At 48.0% G+C, this 19,346-nt stretch overlaps 1 protein-coding gene across 3 annotated transcripts in view; it reads right to left on the reverse strand.

The window, feature by feature from the left end:
- Positions 1-9,360: 9,360 nt before the first annotated feature.
- Positions 9,361-19,346, reverse strand: part of LOC100114734 (protein apterous) — a 28,791-nt gene continuing 18,805 nt past the window's right edge. For 2 of the 3 annotated variants that reach the window (XM_016987274.2, XM_016987273.2), the window contains exons 4-6: positions 16,540-17,132; positions 13,819-14,036; positions 9,361-11,353 (exon numbers count right to left, since the gene is read on the reverse strand). In XM_016987274.2, the coding sequence (XP_016842763.1) occupies positions 11,111-11,353; positions 13,819-14,036; positions 16,540-17,132 (1,054 nt within the window). In that variant the 3' untranslated portion in view covers positions 9,361-11,110. The remainder of the gene's footprint in view (positions 11,354-13,818; positions 14,037-16,539; positions 17,133-19,346) is intronic. The other variant, XM_016987275.2, reaches the window with a different exon arrangement.

Consider the following 19,346-nt stretch of genomic DNA (forward strand, 5'->3'; position numbering starts at 1 on the left):
GGACGGGTGTGTTTGCATTATTTCCCTTAAGCCGTAGGAAGAGGACCAATGCAAAACTATTTGTATAGTATATAGATATTCAAGTAGTTTTGTATTATTAAGTTCAGGTTAGACTAGCGGTATTTTTTAATACAAATGATCAGTGTAGTGTCTGCAATTATACTATTGCTTATAGTCATTAAAAATATTCTAACGCAATAAACAAAATGATAAATAATTAATAATAAAATAAACAAAATTCATTACCTTCTTTCATTCAGGATTGAAGATTCATCCACCCCCGTATCGCAGACGACCTCAACCCGAACAAACTGCTCTCTAAAACAAGCATCACCGCCGCAATAGTAGCAGCAGCATAACCTCGTCCTGAACTCGCGTGGGCCCGAGGCTCACACAGCAGACGATGATCGCCACCACCCACGTGCCCGCCGATCTCGCACTTATACGCCTGCCTCTCCGCGCAGCCTCCCTCGAAAAAATAAGAGGCCAAAAAAGGAAGAGAGACACACAACAGCCAGCCGAGAACGAGCTCGTTCGCGATTCGAGATTTACGATTCGCTTGAATTATGACCGACCCTCTTTCGCGTATACGTTCGCGCCGCGCGCGGATTTGGTCGTTTTTGCGATTTGTTGTTGCCGATCCCTTGTGTGTGCCTGTGTCTGTGTGCGGGTATACTATTCTTTTTTTCTCCTGTGGTTTTTATCGCCGGCGCGAAAAGAGCGCGGATTTCGAGATTTCGACGCGGCGCGATAAATAATGTTTTACGACTTCCCGGGAACGGCGTTTCTCGCTCGGGTGAATAATGATTTTTTAATGAATTCGGGGGTTGATTAGGCTAATTTCTCGTGCATACATTGTCTGACGGCGCTGGCGCTTTCGGGAACTGTGCGTAAATAATAGTTACTGGGTAATTTATGGTATCGCTTTGTGGACGCGTTCGGACGGCGGAGAACGGAAAATTTAAATGTTTTGACTTTATGGGGAGGAGACTGCCGCTCTGTCTTGTACGGTCATCTAGATCAAAGAGGTTTACTTTGTCTCGAGACAGACAATTTTATAGTCTATGGGAGGGCAAAAAATGCTAGAAACGGTATCATTATAGGTTTTGATGATGCCGAGATCGCTCGTGATTTCGGCTATCAAATAAAACGTTAATTTTAATCGCTGTATAATTGGCTGTGTATCGTTTAGCCTATTGTAGATTTCACAATTGCCATACAAATATTTAGACAAATATTTTAATTTATAGCTTATTCCTTACCTTCTCATTCCGATGATTTATAAGTCAAGTCTTTTTTTCGCATGCTACTCTTAAAATCAACCATTACTTACACACTAGACTCCATTCGTAACTGCAACAAAAAAAAAGGATAGCCACGTTAAAAAAATCTCAAACAAAAAAGGCAAATCGCTCTAAATAATAACGCAATAATTCACCACCCTTTTCCCCAATCTCAGACCTCCCAGCGGCGGATAATAAACAAAATAAAAGCAAAAACCATCTCCAAAGAACCGCGCAAATTCTAATTCAAATTCCAAGCAACGACTGGCCTCTCCCTTCCCCAAAAGCGCAGCCCGATGGTCTCCAGATGTAGCGCCAGGCAGTTGTCGTTCCTCTTGCATGTCATTACTCGTTAGGATCCCTGGCGTCGCGCCTACATCCGATCGCGGATCCTTTTCGGCAAACGACGCGTAACGGGGAATGCGTTCGTATAATAGATCGTGTGCGCGCGCACGAGGACCACCCGAGAGAATGGGACGAGGAGGCGAGACAACAGTCACGCCGGCGCATCGTTATTGGGATACGTGTATGTATGTCATGTATGCATGAGGAGGAGGTGGAGATGATTGAGATATTGACTGCGGAGAAGTGCTGCAAGACTGCGATGTGGGAGCTTATTATTACTGGAGACTTGTTAAAAGGGACCGGGAACTTGGCGGGGCAGTATGTGGCTCGGAGCTGGGGGAAGATTGATAAGAAGTGAGGGTGGCGTCGAGAATAACCCTAGGTATTAAGGTTATTAGTTGAGAGGTCTAGTATGTTTAAAATTTTCATGCTCGAATTTTTTATAACAAATTGCTTCTTCATCACACCTGCTGCCTCCAGCTTCGAATGACAACAACACGCACTCGCAGCTACGTGACACTGCAACCCCAGAAAGCCCGGAGTAAAATTAATGCTCGCGTAGAAATTAATGGCGAGGCTTACGCAAACGCGTTTCGACGTCGTTGTCGACGACGCTGGAAAAAAAACAGGAAGCTATTTCAAGGAGCTGCACTGCTGCATATAGTGTAGCTGCAGAAGGGAAACAGAGAGAGAGAGAGAGAGAGAGAGAGAGAGAGAGAGAGAGAGCCGCCATTGTACTGCCAATCTCTCCTTCTCTTTCTTATTCGAGAAAGTACGCGTGTGGGGCCGGAAGAGCATCGTCGGCTTGTCTTCGGACTAGATTTACGCGCGGCGTCGTGCTTGATTAAATAAGCCCGAGAGTAGTCTCTCTCTCTCCCTCTCTCCATGTATACCTATATATGAGCGTAAGCGCACTCGGATTAACGCTGAATAATCTCGTTTCTCCCTTTTTTCGGCTTCGTTTTGCCTCAAGAGAGAGGGGCGGAGGTATGCGAGTGCGCGTAATCAATTGATTCGCCGGGATTTTTCGCCATCTGATTGGGCCGTAATTTATACCCGGCTGTCGCCGAGCTGCTGTTGCACAATAAGCGCGTGCGGACGGCTCTAGAGAGAGGCTGCGCTGCACGTACACCTGCGCTGAACTGATTGTGAGAAAAATTTCGGATTGCGCGCGGTTTTGTTGTCGATGCGGTTTTTATAAAAGCTCGCTGAGATGTGGCAATTACGCAGCTAGATGATTCTATGGCTTACAGGTAAAATAATAGTATATTGCAGGCTTATGCATGGAAGAAAAATAAAACTTTCTTCAATCCGTGTATAAATCACAAAATCGCGGAGTTGAAAAACCAATAACTCAATACTACGCAGCTCGCGGTGTATCCCGAATTCAAAAGAGAAACGCTCGACATTGTTCCTCGCATCGAATTAGCGTATTCATCGATTCAATATAATATATTCATAGAACGCCCGAGCTATCAGCCTCTGCGCATTCACCCACACCACCAAAAAAAAACCAACTCCTCCAATAATAACCGCATCCGGTGGGGCATCATATATTTTTCCGGTCTCTCAAATTGAAAGACCGGCCAATCCACGCAAAACACAGTCCAGCGCACCGATCCCGCTCAAAAGATGGGCTTAATAAACACCTGAAAACAAATGAGTCAAAAGAGAGACGTAACAAAGTGTGCTCGGCTTTGCGCAGCTCGCGCGCGCGCGCAAACGAAAAGAAGCAGAGGAATAAGAAGAGGCGGAGGAGAAGGAAGAGAACGAGCGAACACAGAGGGTATAAGAGGCTATAAATCGCGAGCAACGGCCTCGAGAAAGAGTGCATCGGAGACCCTAAATCATGCCGATCGAGTCGAGCGAGTGAGCGAGAGTGAGAGAGAGTCGGCCACGCGCGTCTAAATAAATAAACAAATGCAGATTAGCCGAGCGCCGCGTGTAAATCATCCCTCTCGCGAAACTCATTACGCGCGCGCCAGCGAGAGCTTTATATGCTGCGAGGAAAGCCCGAAAAGCGAGTGGATATAATAATGCTTCGCTATAATGATTCGCTGAATTCGCTTTTCGATGTAACGGTGATTAGGTCGTGCGCCGGCTGTGCAGCGAACTGTTTGAAAGATGAAAGGATTGGCTTTGACGCTCACATGTCATGTGGGTGTGCGCTTGATTCATGGTTATGCAGTGTTTGAAAATGTATGTACAGCAGTAGGATTTAGTGGAAGTTGGGCTTGAATCGTTCGTATGCTGCTGAACAGGAGGATGACGCAACAAGGACGTCATGGCGCTTCTCCGCTGATGAGTCGTAAAAGAGAGCAAGGAGTGCAGCGCTTCTCGGTAGAGTAATTAAGCCAGTTTGCGCTCGCGGGACATAGAGGTGTGGGCACTTGCGTCGAAAAATTAGCATAGCTTTATGTGCTTAGTCGTCGGACGCGTCGAGTTTCTCCAGTCGCACCTGTCAACAGGAAAAAAACAACAAAAATTAAAAACACCCCAGTGCATAGTGTGTACCCGCGCCGAAAACAAAACCAGCTTACCAAACTCCCCGGCGCAGCACACAATTTGTACACCGAACGCAAAAAGCGCGTAAGCACTAGTCGCGTGTAAAAGCCTTAATTAAAAAAATAAAACAGAGAAGAGCAACATGCAAACTCCCAGCCGTTACCTCGTTTTCGCGACCGCGAGCGAGCGAGAGAGACAGCGTTACACATGTGCTCGTCGGCTCTCTTAATTAAGCCGAAGCCAGTTATCGAGGGGCATCGTGTTCATCAACGCGCTCGCTAATTGCGCAATGATAACGCGCGCGGCTCGAAAAAATTGCCGGATTATGCGCCACTGCTGGGCGAATTTGCGCGTACGCGCACCAATGGCTAAATTCCGGAGGATAAAGGTCGCGAGTCCGCGCAGCTGTACCGGGAGCTTGTTACGCGAGGGACTGCGACTAACGAATGGAAAAGTTTTTACTGCAACAGAATTCGGCAGCAAAGGCATCGTAGTAGAAGCGGAGAAAAGTGCAATTAGAAAAACGAAACAATACAAGCATCGGAAATAGTATGGAAAGAATCGAAGAGCTATAAAGCTAGCGCGAGGTTGGCGTCTTGTCGGGCGAGAGAGAGCTTCAAAGCGCACATGCATACGCGGAAGCGAGAAACGCGTGTACACGCTCGTCGTGCGAGGACTAACGAGCGCGCGTCCGCCCCATAATCTGACAATTAACGGGCCATGAGTCTTGCCTCCCTCCGATCAACGAGCGCAGCGCGTCAATTAATTTGAATTCTGTCCGCCCCGGATTCGCGCGCGCCGCTTATAATATGTATATATATATACAGGGTGAGTCATTTTAATCTTTAATCTCAATTATCTCGTTGGCAAAGCATGCCAGCGAAAAAAGTTTCGGGTAAAAGTTTTAGGATTTTTCCCTGGCTATCTGATGATGACCTTGACAATGTCATTGAGCGTGACCTTCAAGGTCATTTGAAGGTCAAGCCGATTTTTTCAAATAGAAACCCCTACTTTTGGCACCAGAAACGGAAAGAGCGGGGAATTTTACGTTTGAATATGACCTTGCCTTGACCTTGAATTCAATGGTCAAGGTCATTGGTCATGCCGATAACAGTACAACTGGTTAGCTGAACTCGAATGCATTCAAGGAGAAAATGTTACCCACAAAAGTTTTCAGTTTTCTCCCCGGCTGACGAATGGTCATCTTGACCCTGTCGTTAAACAGGATCTTCAAGGGCATTTCAAGGTCAATAAATCCTTTTGACAACCTCCTCGATGGTGCATCCTGGGTTCGGCTGATGTCAAAGGTAATTTCCGCACAAAAGATGATTTGTTTCCAAAATCACATGTTCGAACGTAAAATTTCCCGCTCTTTCCATTTCTGGTGCCAAAAGAAGGGGTTTCTATTTCAAAAAATCGACTTGACCTTCAAATGACCTTGAAGGTCATGCTTAATGACATTGTTAAGGTCATCATCAGATAGCCAGGGAAAAATCCTAAAACTTTTACCCGAAACTTTTTTCGCTGGCATGCTTTGCCAACGAGATAATTGAGATTAAAGATTAAAATGACTCACCCTGTATATATACACACACATAGATGCTCGTCCGCTGATGACACGCGATGGAGTCGTTTTAGCTTTGTGGATTATGATATTTTAGGAATTAGTATGAACCTCCGTTTCTATCGAAATCACGGATCAGGGGCTGTCAAAGCGTGATAAAAAAAGCTAGCATCCAAAAGATGTTTTGTAACACACGAACGATTTTCACGTTCTTCATACAAAAATGTTTTTTTGCCCGCTTTTCGTCGTATTCGAAAAAACACGGAAATACGTTCGCGCGTTACAGAAAATAATACTCCAGACCGAGTATGGAGTTTGCATTGCGACACAATATATACTATTTGAAACTCGGTTGCAGTTATAGCATGAGTGGTCCATCAAGCAGGTTTAAAAAGGCAGTTTTGGTCTATCTAGACTCGGCCTACAGACTGTGATTTGAGAAGAGATGTCAGTCTAATACTATCTTGTTCCGTCTGTCCGATTTTCATTGAAAAATAAAGCGTAAACTACTAAATTTGGTAATTCATGTAGCGGTATTCCAGTTAAAATTCCAGAAAATACAATAATTCAAAGATGTATGTTCAATGACATCACTAAAATTTTCTCTCATATTTTCAACATCAAATTTTTTCACCTCAAACGTTTGACAAGAAAATAAAGAACACCAATAAAACTGAAAGGAGACTTTAGCATAGCAGCGCGGTGCTATACCCGACTTTTTTATCACCGCTAATAAAACAAAGCAACATTTCCTCGAACAAGAAGCTCGATCCCCTCTCGCGCAGTCTAAATCGGAGCAATGTGCGCCGCCGCTGTGTTACTACACACCGCGCAGCTCGTAGCGAATTTCTGGAATCCAGGGCTGTTTGTCACCCTCTAGCGCAAGAGCGGCGACAAAATAAGACGAGGCCGTCGGCGGCGAGGCTCATTCGCGCCGAAAAAGGGGGAAAGAATTGGCTCAAAAGTGGGAAACCATAATGAGCGCTTTCTCTTTTTTCCCCGCCCGGCTATTTACGTAAATATACTTGTGCGCTTACTCTTTGTTAAAGTCGCTTCTAAAAACGTATATTCAAACGGAGGCGATTCAGAATCGATACGCGAAACGAGTGTCGATCGACACCGTCTGTATCCGTTGCGTGAATATTTGATGGCCCAGGGGATCCCCGACTCCACGACGAGACAGTAAAACCCGATAGGAGGAAGAAGTCGCGACGACTCTCGTTTTTTTCCCCTTTTTTGAGGTCAGAAACACGACGGAGAGCAGAGAAGGAAGAGATAATCTCTGCAGCGCGTGGCGTGTCAACGTTTCGTTCATGCTCGGATGCTGTTTGACAATCACGACCGTCTCTTCGCTCTCCGGAGAGACAGAGATGACGATAAATTCACGGCAGAGCGGCGCACAAGTGCAAGCACTGGCGAAAGCCAGCCTCGTTTCCTCTTTCACCCTTTCGACGCGGCCTTGTTCGCGCACTGCCGCTGCCACTTGGTGCTCTTAGTACATTTATATGAGACTTTCTTTTAGATTTATGCTATTCAGACTTTCGTACACAGAGGCTCCGTCTTGAAGCGAGAAAGTTTTGGAAGAGCGCATAGTGCTGCTGTCGTCAGAGTATACTTGATGAAGAAAACGACAAGACAAAAAAGAATATCGTTCTCAGGACCACAGCTCCACACCTACGCGATCACCTGTTCCCTAGCCGAAACTAATCTCCCGTGATCGTGAAACTTCGCGCCTGCCTCATCCTCACTCTCCCACGAGCCTTCTGGCAAGGTCCCGTTGTTCCGCATTATCTCTCTCTCTCTCTCTCTCTCTCTCTCTCTCTCTCTCTCTCTCTCTCTCTCTCTCTCTTCCCCGGAGAAAGCGGACGAGACTAAACAGGACAACGACGACGACGCAAGCGAGGGACACCCCAAGGGAAAAAAGTCGTGTCGCCAAGAAACGCTGTCGTCGCCTGCGCGCGCGCATCGATCATCTGCGTTATCGACATCTCGGCATCCACATACATATATGTATATACATACAGACACGAGCGCTATCGCGGGAAAGATCTGCTGTTGGAGTCAGTATACGCCTGATCGGCTTCGAGAGTAAGTAGTTGGCCTATGCGAACGGAAAACGATACAGACGGAGAAGATGGTATTGTGACGCTGAGATAAGCAGCTATCTCTCTCTCTCTCTCTCTCTCTCTCTCTCTCTCTCTCTCTCTCTCTCTCTGTGTCTGATACTTTTGGTCTACCGGATTTCTTCGGCCGAGGAGGATTGTTTTCAGGATACAGATACGTTATACGTGTATAATACGAAACGGTGAAGGATGGATGAGGTGACCGTGGAGGAAGCGATGTGGGAGAATGAAAAATGACGAGGAACCGAAATGTGAGTCCATGCAGGTTGTTTCGTAAACGTGAAATCCGGTTGCTCTAGAAACGAACTAGAAAACGTTTCGATTGAATTTTCGACGACCATTTTATATGCCCTGTAGCTACGAACTCCCTCAAGAAGCTCCCACGTCCTTCGCGATCTCTCAGTCTCGCGAAACGCGGTCGTTTTAAAACTAATAAGCAAGTCCAAGTTTTGTCGTTCATTATAGGTTTCCGATACTCCTCAGCGGTAACGAAGTTTTTGCGGAGACTATGCGCGGAGGATGAAGTTACGGATTTCGCTCGTTGAGACCACGAGTGGCTGAAGCACTTTGGAAATACGCACTAGAAAACTTTACGAGTGCATTTGAAGTTCCGCTCGCACACAAAGACCTGCTTACAGCGCTGAAGTACACGTCTCTAATTAGAAAAAAAAGTTATCTGTATGAAGTGCAATGTATTTTTTTATTGATTGCGCTCGATAACCCCGACTTACAAAAACATAATTCGAAGCTTCTACTTGTCAATAAAAAAAGTCGCTTTGTACCATCGGCAAAAGCGAGCGAACCAAAAAACGGCTCGATCAACTCATCCGATCATGCGAGCTTATATTTTCCCCGACTGCAACGAGGTCCGATATACCTAACGAGATAGCCGAGCCCTCTCGAGTGTGCAAACATATCGGGGCTCGCTGCAGCGACATCAAAGGTCCGTTTCAGTGCGCATATCCCACTCTCGCTCCACTTGTCAAAAAGGAGCTCGTGCCTGTGTGCGCGCGCGTACACACGCCATTTTTTCTTCCTTGCGCACGGCCGTCGAGGCATTTAGCTGCGCAGTTCAGTTGCCGTAGCTTGTCTCTCTCTCTGTTCGAGTGAAAGATTAATTGCCGCGCTGCTGCTTTTTGCCCCGGTGACTCGTTTTACCTTTGTGGATATTTCGTTTTCTCCGGGAGGCTGGAAATGGGAAAAAGAAATCGCCGGGACACGTATGGGAAAATTCATAGCGCGACCGAGAGGATATTTCATACTATACGCTGAGCGTAGCTGTGGATTGTGTAAGTGGAGCGGGAGAGCCGTGTGCTTGAGAGATAGGAGCCTTAACGAGGTGGCATTCGGGAGATGAAATTTTGATTGGTTGCTGCAGGATGCGTGAGATGACGAGCAATCTTTCTGGAATGATAAGAAAGTTCGTTGCAAATATGCCGCGTGGAATTATTACATGGATATATACAAACAAGCCTTGCTTATACTTACACAGTGTGGGATCGTATTCTTGGCAGTGGATATAAATAAGTACACAGTGATGTTTATACGGTTGTGAAAATATATTCGATGAAAAATAAAAAGTAGAGACGGGGAAGAGACGGAACATAGTTGCGGCCTGCGAGACATCTCGCAGAAGCCAGTGTGTAGAATCGATATACACGATGACAGCTGAAGAATGTATGACGTGAAACACAGTAAGAGAGAGATAAGAGGAAAGTAAAATTGTACATCTTAATTGCCGGTTTACCTTCACTAGAACGGGATAGCGCTATAAGATTCCTTATTATTCGGTCTCGCTATCAAAGAGTGCGCTAGTCGAGTCGAGAGGAACGTAGTTACTTCATCGCCTCCGTCAATTCACCATATGTTTACGCTTTGTTGTTTGTTTATTATTAATTATCTTGTTCGTTACACTTGTCTATATGTACAATTTACGCCACGGCATCGCGCGCGTGTCACCGAACGATACTGCGCCATAGGGTCACAATGAGATATCCCATATACTTTTGATACACTCGTACCTGCAGTTATTCGAACGATCGGTTCGGTGACGCGCGCGCATAAGCCGATCATTACTTCGTCATAAATATAATTTCACTTGAAAATAATTCTATAATTACAGATCTCATGTAGGGCAGCTTCTCAACCACCGCAGAACGTCGTCTCTTTGAGAACCGCCTCGGTTTGCGGAAGCTCAGAAGCCTTGTACGCGACCATTACACACAATCTCGGCGCTATATATATATATATATATATATATATATATATATATATATATATATATATATATATATATATATATATATATAAAGTCATTTTTCTTTGTACACGCTTAATCCTTATATACTTTTTTTTTTAAACACCTAGTCCGTGCCTCGGAGTAATAAATACACTCGACCTGACGTCGACACCACTCGCATCTGTCGGTTAAAATTTATATATATATAATATATATAGTACAATGCCTCGGAGGTTAACCTTTTTACACGGCGCGACGATCCGGCAGTTGTGTTATCGCGACCGCTCTTGCGATTCCCGACGATGCTTGCGGGACTGAGAATCGATTTTCACTGGTTCGGTCGAGTAGGAAATTGAATCGATGGTTTCGATTAAAAAAAAAATATCTGAATGTTTCGAAAACGCTTATATATAGTACATTAACATATTCTTACTCCAGTATAGTACGTTTAATATCGATGGATTCAAGCATTTTTTCGAGGGATGCAAACATCACCGGGATCGTCACGACGAAACCGCGTTACACGCGACCCCGGATTAACGCTTCGAAGTAGTCCGAGAGAAAACTCTAGACAATGCCAACAAAATGCTGCGACCAAAATGTTCAGTTCCATCAGCTGAAACGTCAACTCTTTTATAAACCACAACCACACCGACGACCATTGTGCAATCAGTTTCTAGAACTAAAGATTTTGGTCTTTCTGTAACCCAAGTTCTCGCTGTCGCAATGAACCCCTATGAGCGTATACCAATTTTATATTATTACTTTCTATTCTTCATGTTCCATACAGCTATCACAACTCGTCGCGCTCAAAATTTAATTTACTACAGTAGGTGCCAGTGGCAGTGTCTCTCTGGAGAAGAATTCTCCGATTTTTCTCCAACAGAGAACGTATACAAAGTGTGTCCGATCACAATCCCGCTGAAAATGCTAAAAAACGAATTTCCGAATTTCCGACAACTCGACGACGTCGTCTCGCACTTGCCGTCGCCTCGCAGACTCACACGGGTCCCGTCGGCATCGTCCTCATTCTCTTCCAGAAGAGCTCCGATCACGCGCAGTCGAGCGAGCCCAGCGAGGCTGGACTGTGAGGTCCGCCAAGAACGAAGCCGGGACTCATGGGGCCGCCTTGACTGCCGGCACTGCTGCCGTACAACTCGAGCTCGCTGAGGCTGCCGGAATCGTGGCCGCCGGGACCCAGACCTGGACCCCCGACGCCGCCGCACTTGTCCGACTTGCCTTCCTGCTTCAGCACCATGCGTCGCCACTTGGCTCGCGCGTTCTGGAACCATACCTGCCGGAGAAACAGACAAATGACGGTTCGTGGTGAGCTGTTATATACAAGCGCAATATGTTGTGCAAAGTTTCCTCGACAAAGAGGCTCTCCTCCGCCTCTCGAGAACATGCACTCGCGCGCGCAATCCCGCAAAAGAAAGTTCGCTCTAAGAGCGAGCCGAGTCCACGCCTCTCTCCACGTATACACCGCGTACCCACGCGGACTGGCAAGGCAGTAGCCATATATGCAAATCCCCTGAATACATGGAACTCGGAAAAAAACAACGAGACGTACAAAAGGCAGGGCATTAAAGCCCTCACTCTTTCTCTCCCTCTCTCTCTCTCTCTCTCTCTCTCTCTCTCTCTCTTTGGCAAACACATACACGCTCGAGAAGAATCGCCTCGGAATCGGAATCTCTCCCTCCCTCCGCTCCATCTTATCGCGAGGAGAAAGCATTGTTCCATCACGCCGCGGCGATATAAGCCCCTTCTATACACGTATAGAGAGACCGTCGCGGATATGTGTACGGGCTATATAGCTGTACGAGAGCGAGAAAGGACCGAATAAAAGATCGCGTAACGCGGTAGTCGGGCGCCATTTTGAAGATGCTCGCTCCTCCCTCGCCCGCAGACTCCCCAGGGGACAGGCGATTGTGTGCCACCGACAGGAAGATGTGTACAAAGGGGCAAGAGGAGATAAAGGCGCCGAGGGAACCTATATTATACGAACGGAGGATTCGCACAATGCCTCTCCTTGCCATCGAGCTGTATACATTTTAGGCAATTTGAAACTCCGAATAAGCTATACTGTCACCTTCTGGAAGCTCCGGTTTCTACAGGAAAAGTTTGTTTGATGTTGCAAAGTAAGTAGGATAAGAACGGGCTCCAGTCAGCCAAGCAAAAATTCCGGCTGCACAAAAGAGCCACGTCGAAATTTCTCCTCGCGAGAACAAACGCTCAGACGCTTACGTGCGTATAGGTACAGGAACTCGAGAGAGCAGCAGTTATAGTACTGCACGACTGCGGGAGGAAGAGCATCAGCGCGGGCGAGCTCGAGAAAGCGAAGCGAGGAAACTGCTGACGTGCGCGCGATCAATATCGGGCAAGATGGCGCGCGTCGCGACTCTGCTTTACGCGAGACTCGAGGAGGAGAACACAATGGCCCTCTACCTCTTCTATCACTCTTTCTGCTACGCGAGCAAAAGGGAGTTTTGCTTGGATTTTTTTGGTGCTGTGCGGGGTAATGAGGTACGAATGTTGTCTCCGCTAGGATCTTTAATAGCGCATGATTTAATAATTCGATGAAAGTGAAAGATAAAGGCTAAAATCCGAAAGACGTCGTATTCTACCACGCATCAGCCATCCCGATCACGCGCGGCCAATAAAACACTCCGCGACGATTACAGCCCACTCGAGATGATCGCCATCCTACCGGCAGCGGATACCTCTATACACACGCATTCGCACACAGGGCAGTCGCAAAACAAAGGAGACAAACCGCCGCTGCCGCCACGGCATTCCGAGGCTGCTGCTAAAAAACAGGCAGCACTCACTGGACCAGTCGACTATATCTCGGAGAAAGCTCCCTACCGCCGACTTCGCTGTCGGTGCCGCTGAGAAAAAGCCGATCCAACCGAGCCAATGGTCTCGCGTATATGAACGAGTTTCTGTACGCTGCGTCGCTAGCAGTTTTTTGCGACAAGAAGAGGACAACTCCTGTAGAATTCCGCCGAGCGTTATGATGTCCGACGCCGCGCGAGATGAAAATTCTACAGAGAGCGTGATTCGTATAAAAATCGATGCATCTCGAACGCAGGAAAACTCGGGCTCGCTTTCTCTCCCGTGCGCACACAGCCTCTTTAAAGCCGCGCCGAGCGAGCTTTGAAGTCCCGGCTTCCTCCTCGAGATGTAAAAACGTCCACGAAAACTCGGCAACAACTAGCACCGTTTTACACACGCGCGCGGAGCGTCGCGCCACGGGATAATTGGGCCAAACGCTGCGGGCTGCAGAAGTGGAAAAAAGAAAAAAAAAGAAACGAAGAACCAAGAGAGGGAGAGAGAGTGGGCATAGACGGCTGATTTATGCGCGCGCCACGTGTAGGTGAGAGGAGGATTGACGAAGTGCGAGCGGGGAAAAGCCGTCGACGGAAATATCGCGAAAGGGCCGAGCGACGCGAGAGCTCGCGCGCGTCGGGCCCGCGCTAATTGGAGGCCGAACGTGTATATATAACGCTTACGCGAGAGAGAGAGAGAGAGAGAGAGAGAGAGAGAGAGAGAGAGCAGTGAGACGAATATTTTTGTCCCCGGACGACGACGCCGACGACGACGCGTCTTGTATTCTTTTCCTCCGTGCGCGCGCGACGAGGAGAGAGAGAGAGAGAGAGAGAGAGAGAGAGAGAGAGAGAGAGAGAGAGAGAGAGAGAGAGAGTTATACAGTGCGGTAGGTTGTTCCTTATTTCGCGTTATCGACCATTCTCAACTGACCTGCAGTACCCTCTTCGGCAATCCGGTCTTCTGAGACAGCTGCTTGAGGTCCTTGGCGTCGGGGTTGTGGTTGATCGCGAAATAGCTCTTCATGGTGCGCAGCTGGTGGTGCTTAAAGCTCGTACGCATGCGCTTGGTGCGGCTGTTGGAGCCGGGCATACCGGGCGTTCCTGGGCCGCCGCGGCCGAACGGCATGTCGATGTAGTCCGCGTTCAAATCTACAAAAGATCGAAATCCAAACGTTTCGAATTTAGTCTACACCACGCAGCTGAGCTCATTCTTATTTGATAATCAAGCTCCTAATCAAGCATTCATTACATTCGAAAAAAATGAAGCGATCGAGGCGCTGAGCCGCTCTGAATTCCGGCGGAAGCAAAAAGTCGCCGCAAATCATATCCCAGATCCACGCCGCTGTATCTCCGTACTGCAGCTTGATACATCCCCGTAGGAATGCTCGGTAATTCTCGATGCGTATCGCGACTCATTAGCTCCCGCATACGTACACACACAGAGACAGAGTCGCATGAACGACGGCCGGAGAAGGGCTACGGCGGCGACAACGTTTACAAGACCAATTACGAGTCTAGGAGGCAAATAGTTTGCTGGCACGGTATATACAGAGGGAGAGTGAAGCGACGCACACGCGACCGCGCTGTCGATAATTGCCTCTTTGATCCTCATTGTATCACATGTGTGTGTGTGTGTGTGTGTGTGTGTGCGAGCGCTAAGAGAGGATTCATTGTGCTTCTTGGCAGTCGATCCAACACACACTTCTATACCCTCTTTCCCCCGATGAATTATATATGGGCTGCGATTAATCGACGGCTGATCGGTGTGCTATTTTTAATCGTCGTCTCTGTGCATAGATAAGGCCGATCGATAAGCTGTAACTTCATTATACAACCTGTGTGTATGTATTATTTCAAATCCGATGAATTAATGGCGGATCGAAATATTAAGGCGAACATCGGGGCTATTAGCACGCGCGTAATGTACTTCCGATGAAAATCTCCGGCTGAATTAATACGTTTGTATGTACAGCCATTCATCAAATCATAATTCATCCACCGAGGCACGAGCGGCGAAACACGCGCGATGTGTGCGGGATATGCGAAATTATCTGGATCACTGCTTAATGGAGATCGCTCTCGCATTCAATTTAAAGTCTCTCATCCGTGCGCTAATTGCTGGATCGGAGTAATTATGGTTGCCGCAGCCTTCATCTTCCGCGGCAAAATATCCTAATACCTCGAGCAGATCAATAAAGCACACTCGGCTAAAACTTCTTAATCGCGCGATTCGATTACCGGTACTATACATAACACAGCGTCTCTATGTACACGCTCATTTGCAGTCGCTAAATAGCATCGCTACGTCTCTTGCGGCGCACGCCGATGACAAACGATACGCTCTTCGTCCCCCTCGCGTAATTGAGCTATCGTCGACGGTCTATCGGCGAACGTGTACGTGGCTTTATTATCGACAGAGTATTCTTTTTCAAATACGCGATACAGCTTTATATAGAAGCATAGAAGCATAACGCAAAAGCTCAGAGATGCTCGCGTTCCCACGCTCTCTCAGCACCTGCCCACGCGCGACAAGGCGATTCGGTGGATTTAAACCGACCGGACAAATTTTATCGGACTCCGGTGGCAAACAGCGCACGCCCACGCGCGACTATAAATCACGCGAGAGAGCGCGCGCGAGCGAAGGACTGCACGATCTGGATCCGCGGTTTTCGCTCCCCTTTCGTTCTGCTGTGCGCGGGCTTGTTTTTGACCATTTTTAGCCGATCTCTTGCCGCTTCTCTCTCTCTCTCTCTCTCTCTCTCTCTCTCTCTCTCTCTTTCTTCTCGTCGGAGAGGTGAATAACTTTTCTGCTCCAACGGTGAAAATATAGCTTTAGCGCTGGGTGTTACACCGATTGAGGCGTGAAAATTACACGTTCTTACGGGAGGAGCAATAAATTAACCAGTGCTACACGTATACTCTCGGCGCGTAAACGTTATATTTTTAAGCTCGAGAGCGTACTCCCTCTGTGCATCGCATTTATCACTCTTATTTTCGTGCCCGCACGCACGCGAGTATATTTTGAATGGTCGCTGAAGGAAAAAAATGAAAAACGAAATTCCCTTCGCGCGAAGCGCTGCACGTGTGACCAAAAAGACTCGCGCCTCGAACATAGTATCAGCTGATCTTCGCTCCGGGCAGTTGATGTTCACTCTGTCACTGTTTACATAATTAAATTTCGCGTGTTTCGTTTGACGTGACTATCGGCTTATACAATCTAATGATATGCACTTCGTGCTCGTTTATACACATTCGTGTGTGTGTATGAGTTTGATTTACTCCGAAACAATTTATATCGATGTGTCAGTATGGGAAGTGATCTGCGGGAATTTTTGCTTCTCCCACTTTGAGTCATGCGATATTTTAGGTGCAAAGCGTTACTTTGTCAGGTTTGCGAATGTCGATTTCAGAAAAGGCTCTCGTAACGAATCAACGATTTTGCAGCGGTTTGCAGTATTACTACATCCTACACAGCATTCATGCAAATTTATCGGCTCGAAAGCGTGCAATAATTACGCTGCTTATTGCGTCGTCGTTTTCTTTTCAAACATAAAATCACAATATAGTAGGAGCTAAAAACTGCACACTCTGGCAGCAGCAAAGCATGCATCATGTATGCGTATGGTAATTTAAGAAAAGGGGTTTCACTGACACGACTCACCAAGGCTGGCGGTCATAGCCTCGAGATCTTTGGGTTTCCTCTTTCTGGGCCTGCCCTTCTGCCTGGGCGCGGGTACGCTGGCCACCGCAGCCGCCACCGTGACCGCCGTCGCTGCGACCACTGGAGACGCCCCGTTGAAGTACGTCATCTTCGAGGGTGAACCACAACCCCCTCCACCCCCTGGGCCACCACCCGCTCCAGGATCCTGCGGCGTCGCCGGCTGCAGAGACACGGGACTCTGCTGCTGCGGCTGGGGCACGTGTGGATGGTGCGGATGGTGATGGGGATGGTGGTGCAGGAACTCGGGCGAGGGAAAGCTCTGGCCGGGGTAGTGAGGACCCGGTGGGTAGACGGGCACCGGCGGACTCTGGGAGGGATGCAGCTCGGCGCCCATCTCGTAGTGCAGCCGACAAAGCACCGCGCCCTCGCGCATACCGAAGTGGTCACCCTTGGTCAGGGGGACCGAACAGGCTGCGCAGGAGAAGCAGCGCACGTGGAACACGAGCTCCCGGGCTCGCATCACCAGCTCCGAGGCCAGGATCGCCGCCTGGCAGCGCGCGCAGCGCTTCATGCTACCGAACATCCTGGAACAGAGAGAAGTCAAATTTTTATAATGAGCCTATAATGTACGATTAATTCAGTCCGGTCTATACGCGAATCCGATAGAGTTCCGCAGTATTATACGAGCGTGCCGAAGCATGAGTTGCAGAAAAGCATTAGCGGCACAATGACGAATAAACTGCGCGCACTACTCTCGATACGATTAGAGCCGTAGAAATATATAGTCGCAATCTGCAGCGCGCATACACTCGAGCGGGAAAAAGGACGACGATCCTCCTCTGAACGTCGAAATACAATGAACGTATCCGGTGTGGCCTCGCAGCAATATAATAGGACCAACGCGACGCTCCAGAGAGAGAGAGAGAGAGAGAGAGAGAGAGAGAGAGAGAGAGAGAGAGAGAGAGAGAGAGAGAGAGAGAGAAAGATCCCTCTTGCAATATATTTGGAAGTAGATTAAACGTGGGCAGGTAGAGGCTCAGCAGCTCGGCTGGTAGCCGCGAGGAAGATATCGGCGCAGATAGCACCGCGTAATGGAGACCGCTGCAGCCGCGCGTTAATGCAGTAGCGATGTCGAACCGCTTCGTGCGCCGATTCTCTCCTCTCTCGCGCACATTTACATATTTCTCTCTCGACTTCTCGCTCCCTCCCTCCGTATATGTATTCTCTCTTACATATCTGTTTTCTCGGTTTCTTCTTCTCTCGCGGCGCGGCGGTTCGCTTATCCCCCTTTCTTAAATTCGTGAGACTCGCGACCGATACGGGCACGGAGAGGACGTGTACTTCGCCGGTAAGTGTCTTTTTATCGCGGGGCCGATTGCGAGCGATCCGTTTTCTTTTTTCTTATTCGCACGAGAGTCTGGAATGCTCGCTGTTGGGAAATCCGGCGGTATGATGCGAAAGCGTTACTGCAGGACACATCGGCGGTGGGAAACGGGCGAAAAATCGTCGGCAGCCGTAGGTAATAGGCCGTCATTAATTACGAGCTGCCTCGGTGTGCGCCCCGCGGACGAGGCGCTACTACACCCCTTTTTCCCATCCATGCGTATCCGCGTCCCGCGGCGCTTCTCGCGCCTCCTTCTCGTCCCTGCGCGTGTATTATACACGCGTTGAAGATAGCACGTATACGCAGTGTGCGTTGTTCGCACCGCGTGCAACTGGAAGTGGTGTGTTCGAGCTCTAGTCCCGTTCGACGCCATTATTTTTGCAGACGCGACTACCGTAATTTCAGCGCAAGTGCATAATAATAACTCTAGTTTAATGTTTCGAGAGGCGACGTATCGATTGAGTTCTCAACGACAAAATATTATGACCTAAAAACACGCCTCCGAAGCGAACATAATGAGATATCGGCACAATGGTTCGACAAACAAGGCAAGAGCGTATAAAAAGCGTGAAAGCCAATCGATCAGCCATGAAATCGTAGATCCAAAACACACACACGCTAGGCCAGTTTTTCTGTTCACTCTCTTTCTTTCTCGCCTTTTTACAAACGCGCAGCGTGCGTAAGTAGGTTTGCTCAAATACGGATTAGCACTTGTCCCTCTCGAAAACGTCTTCTGCGTTTTTCGTCATCCGCTCCGGAGCGCGAGAAAGAAAGACGGAGAGAAAAAAGCTGGCGTGTACTATAATAGGGAGAGAGGCGAGAGCAAAAAAGGTATGAATAGAAAGTCGGCTCTTGATCCAACGGATTTGGACCCATTAACTCTGCGGTCGTATTAGGATTTTTGGAAACATCGGTGGCAGAGAATTTCATCGAGATAAATTAAAAAAAAAATACCTATGAACGAATCCATATTGCATACAGAGCGCGCGATCAACAGCAGTTTCCGAATACCGCAAATGCCGGCTGGCCATTACGCCGATATAGCTGAAGATCCAAACATTGCGCGCAATTAACACGTATGCGATCGCGTTTCCCGCTGGCATAACAATGCGCGCTAACGCACGCGCGTATAGGTAGACGATGAGGCGTAAAGTATGTTAAATATTTGCAGCCGCACTACAGCCTGTACACCTATATAGGCTCATATATACACGTGAAAAACCTCGTCTCCTCCGAGGGGTGTGCGAGCCGGCGCCCGGCGAGCGGTCCACGCGCGAGTCTCGCTTTGTGCCGCACAATATAATAATGTAACGCATATGGCGCATCTTGTAAAACTCTGCGGGTGCTTTGAAGGAGAAAACGCGCGCGCGCGACCCTCGCTTCGCCGCAGCAGCTTTAGTCCTGTCGATATTAT

This window comes from Nasonia vitripennis, chromosome 4 (assembly GCF_009193385.2).
Source record: "Nasonia vitripennis strain AsymCx chromosome 4, Nvit_psr_1.1, whole genome shotgun sequence".
NCBI classification, from domain to species: domain Eukaryota; kingdom Metazoa; phylum Arthropoda; class Insecta; order Hymenoptera; family Pteromalidae; genus Nasonia; species Nasonia vitripennis.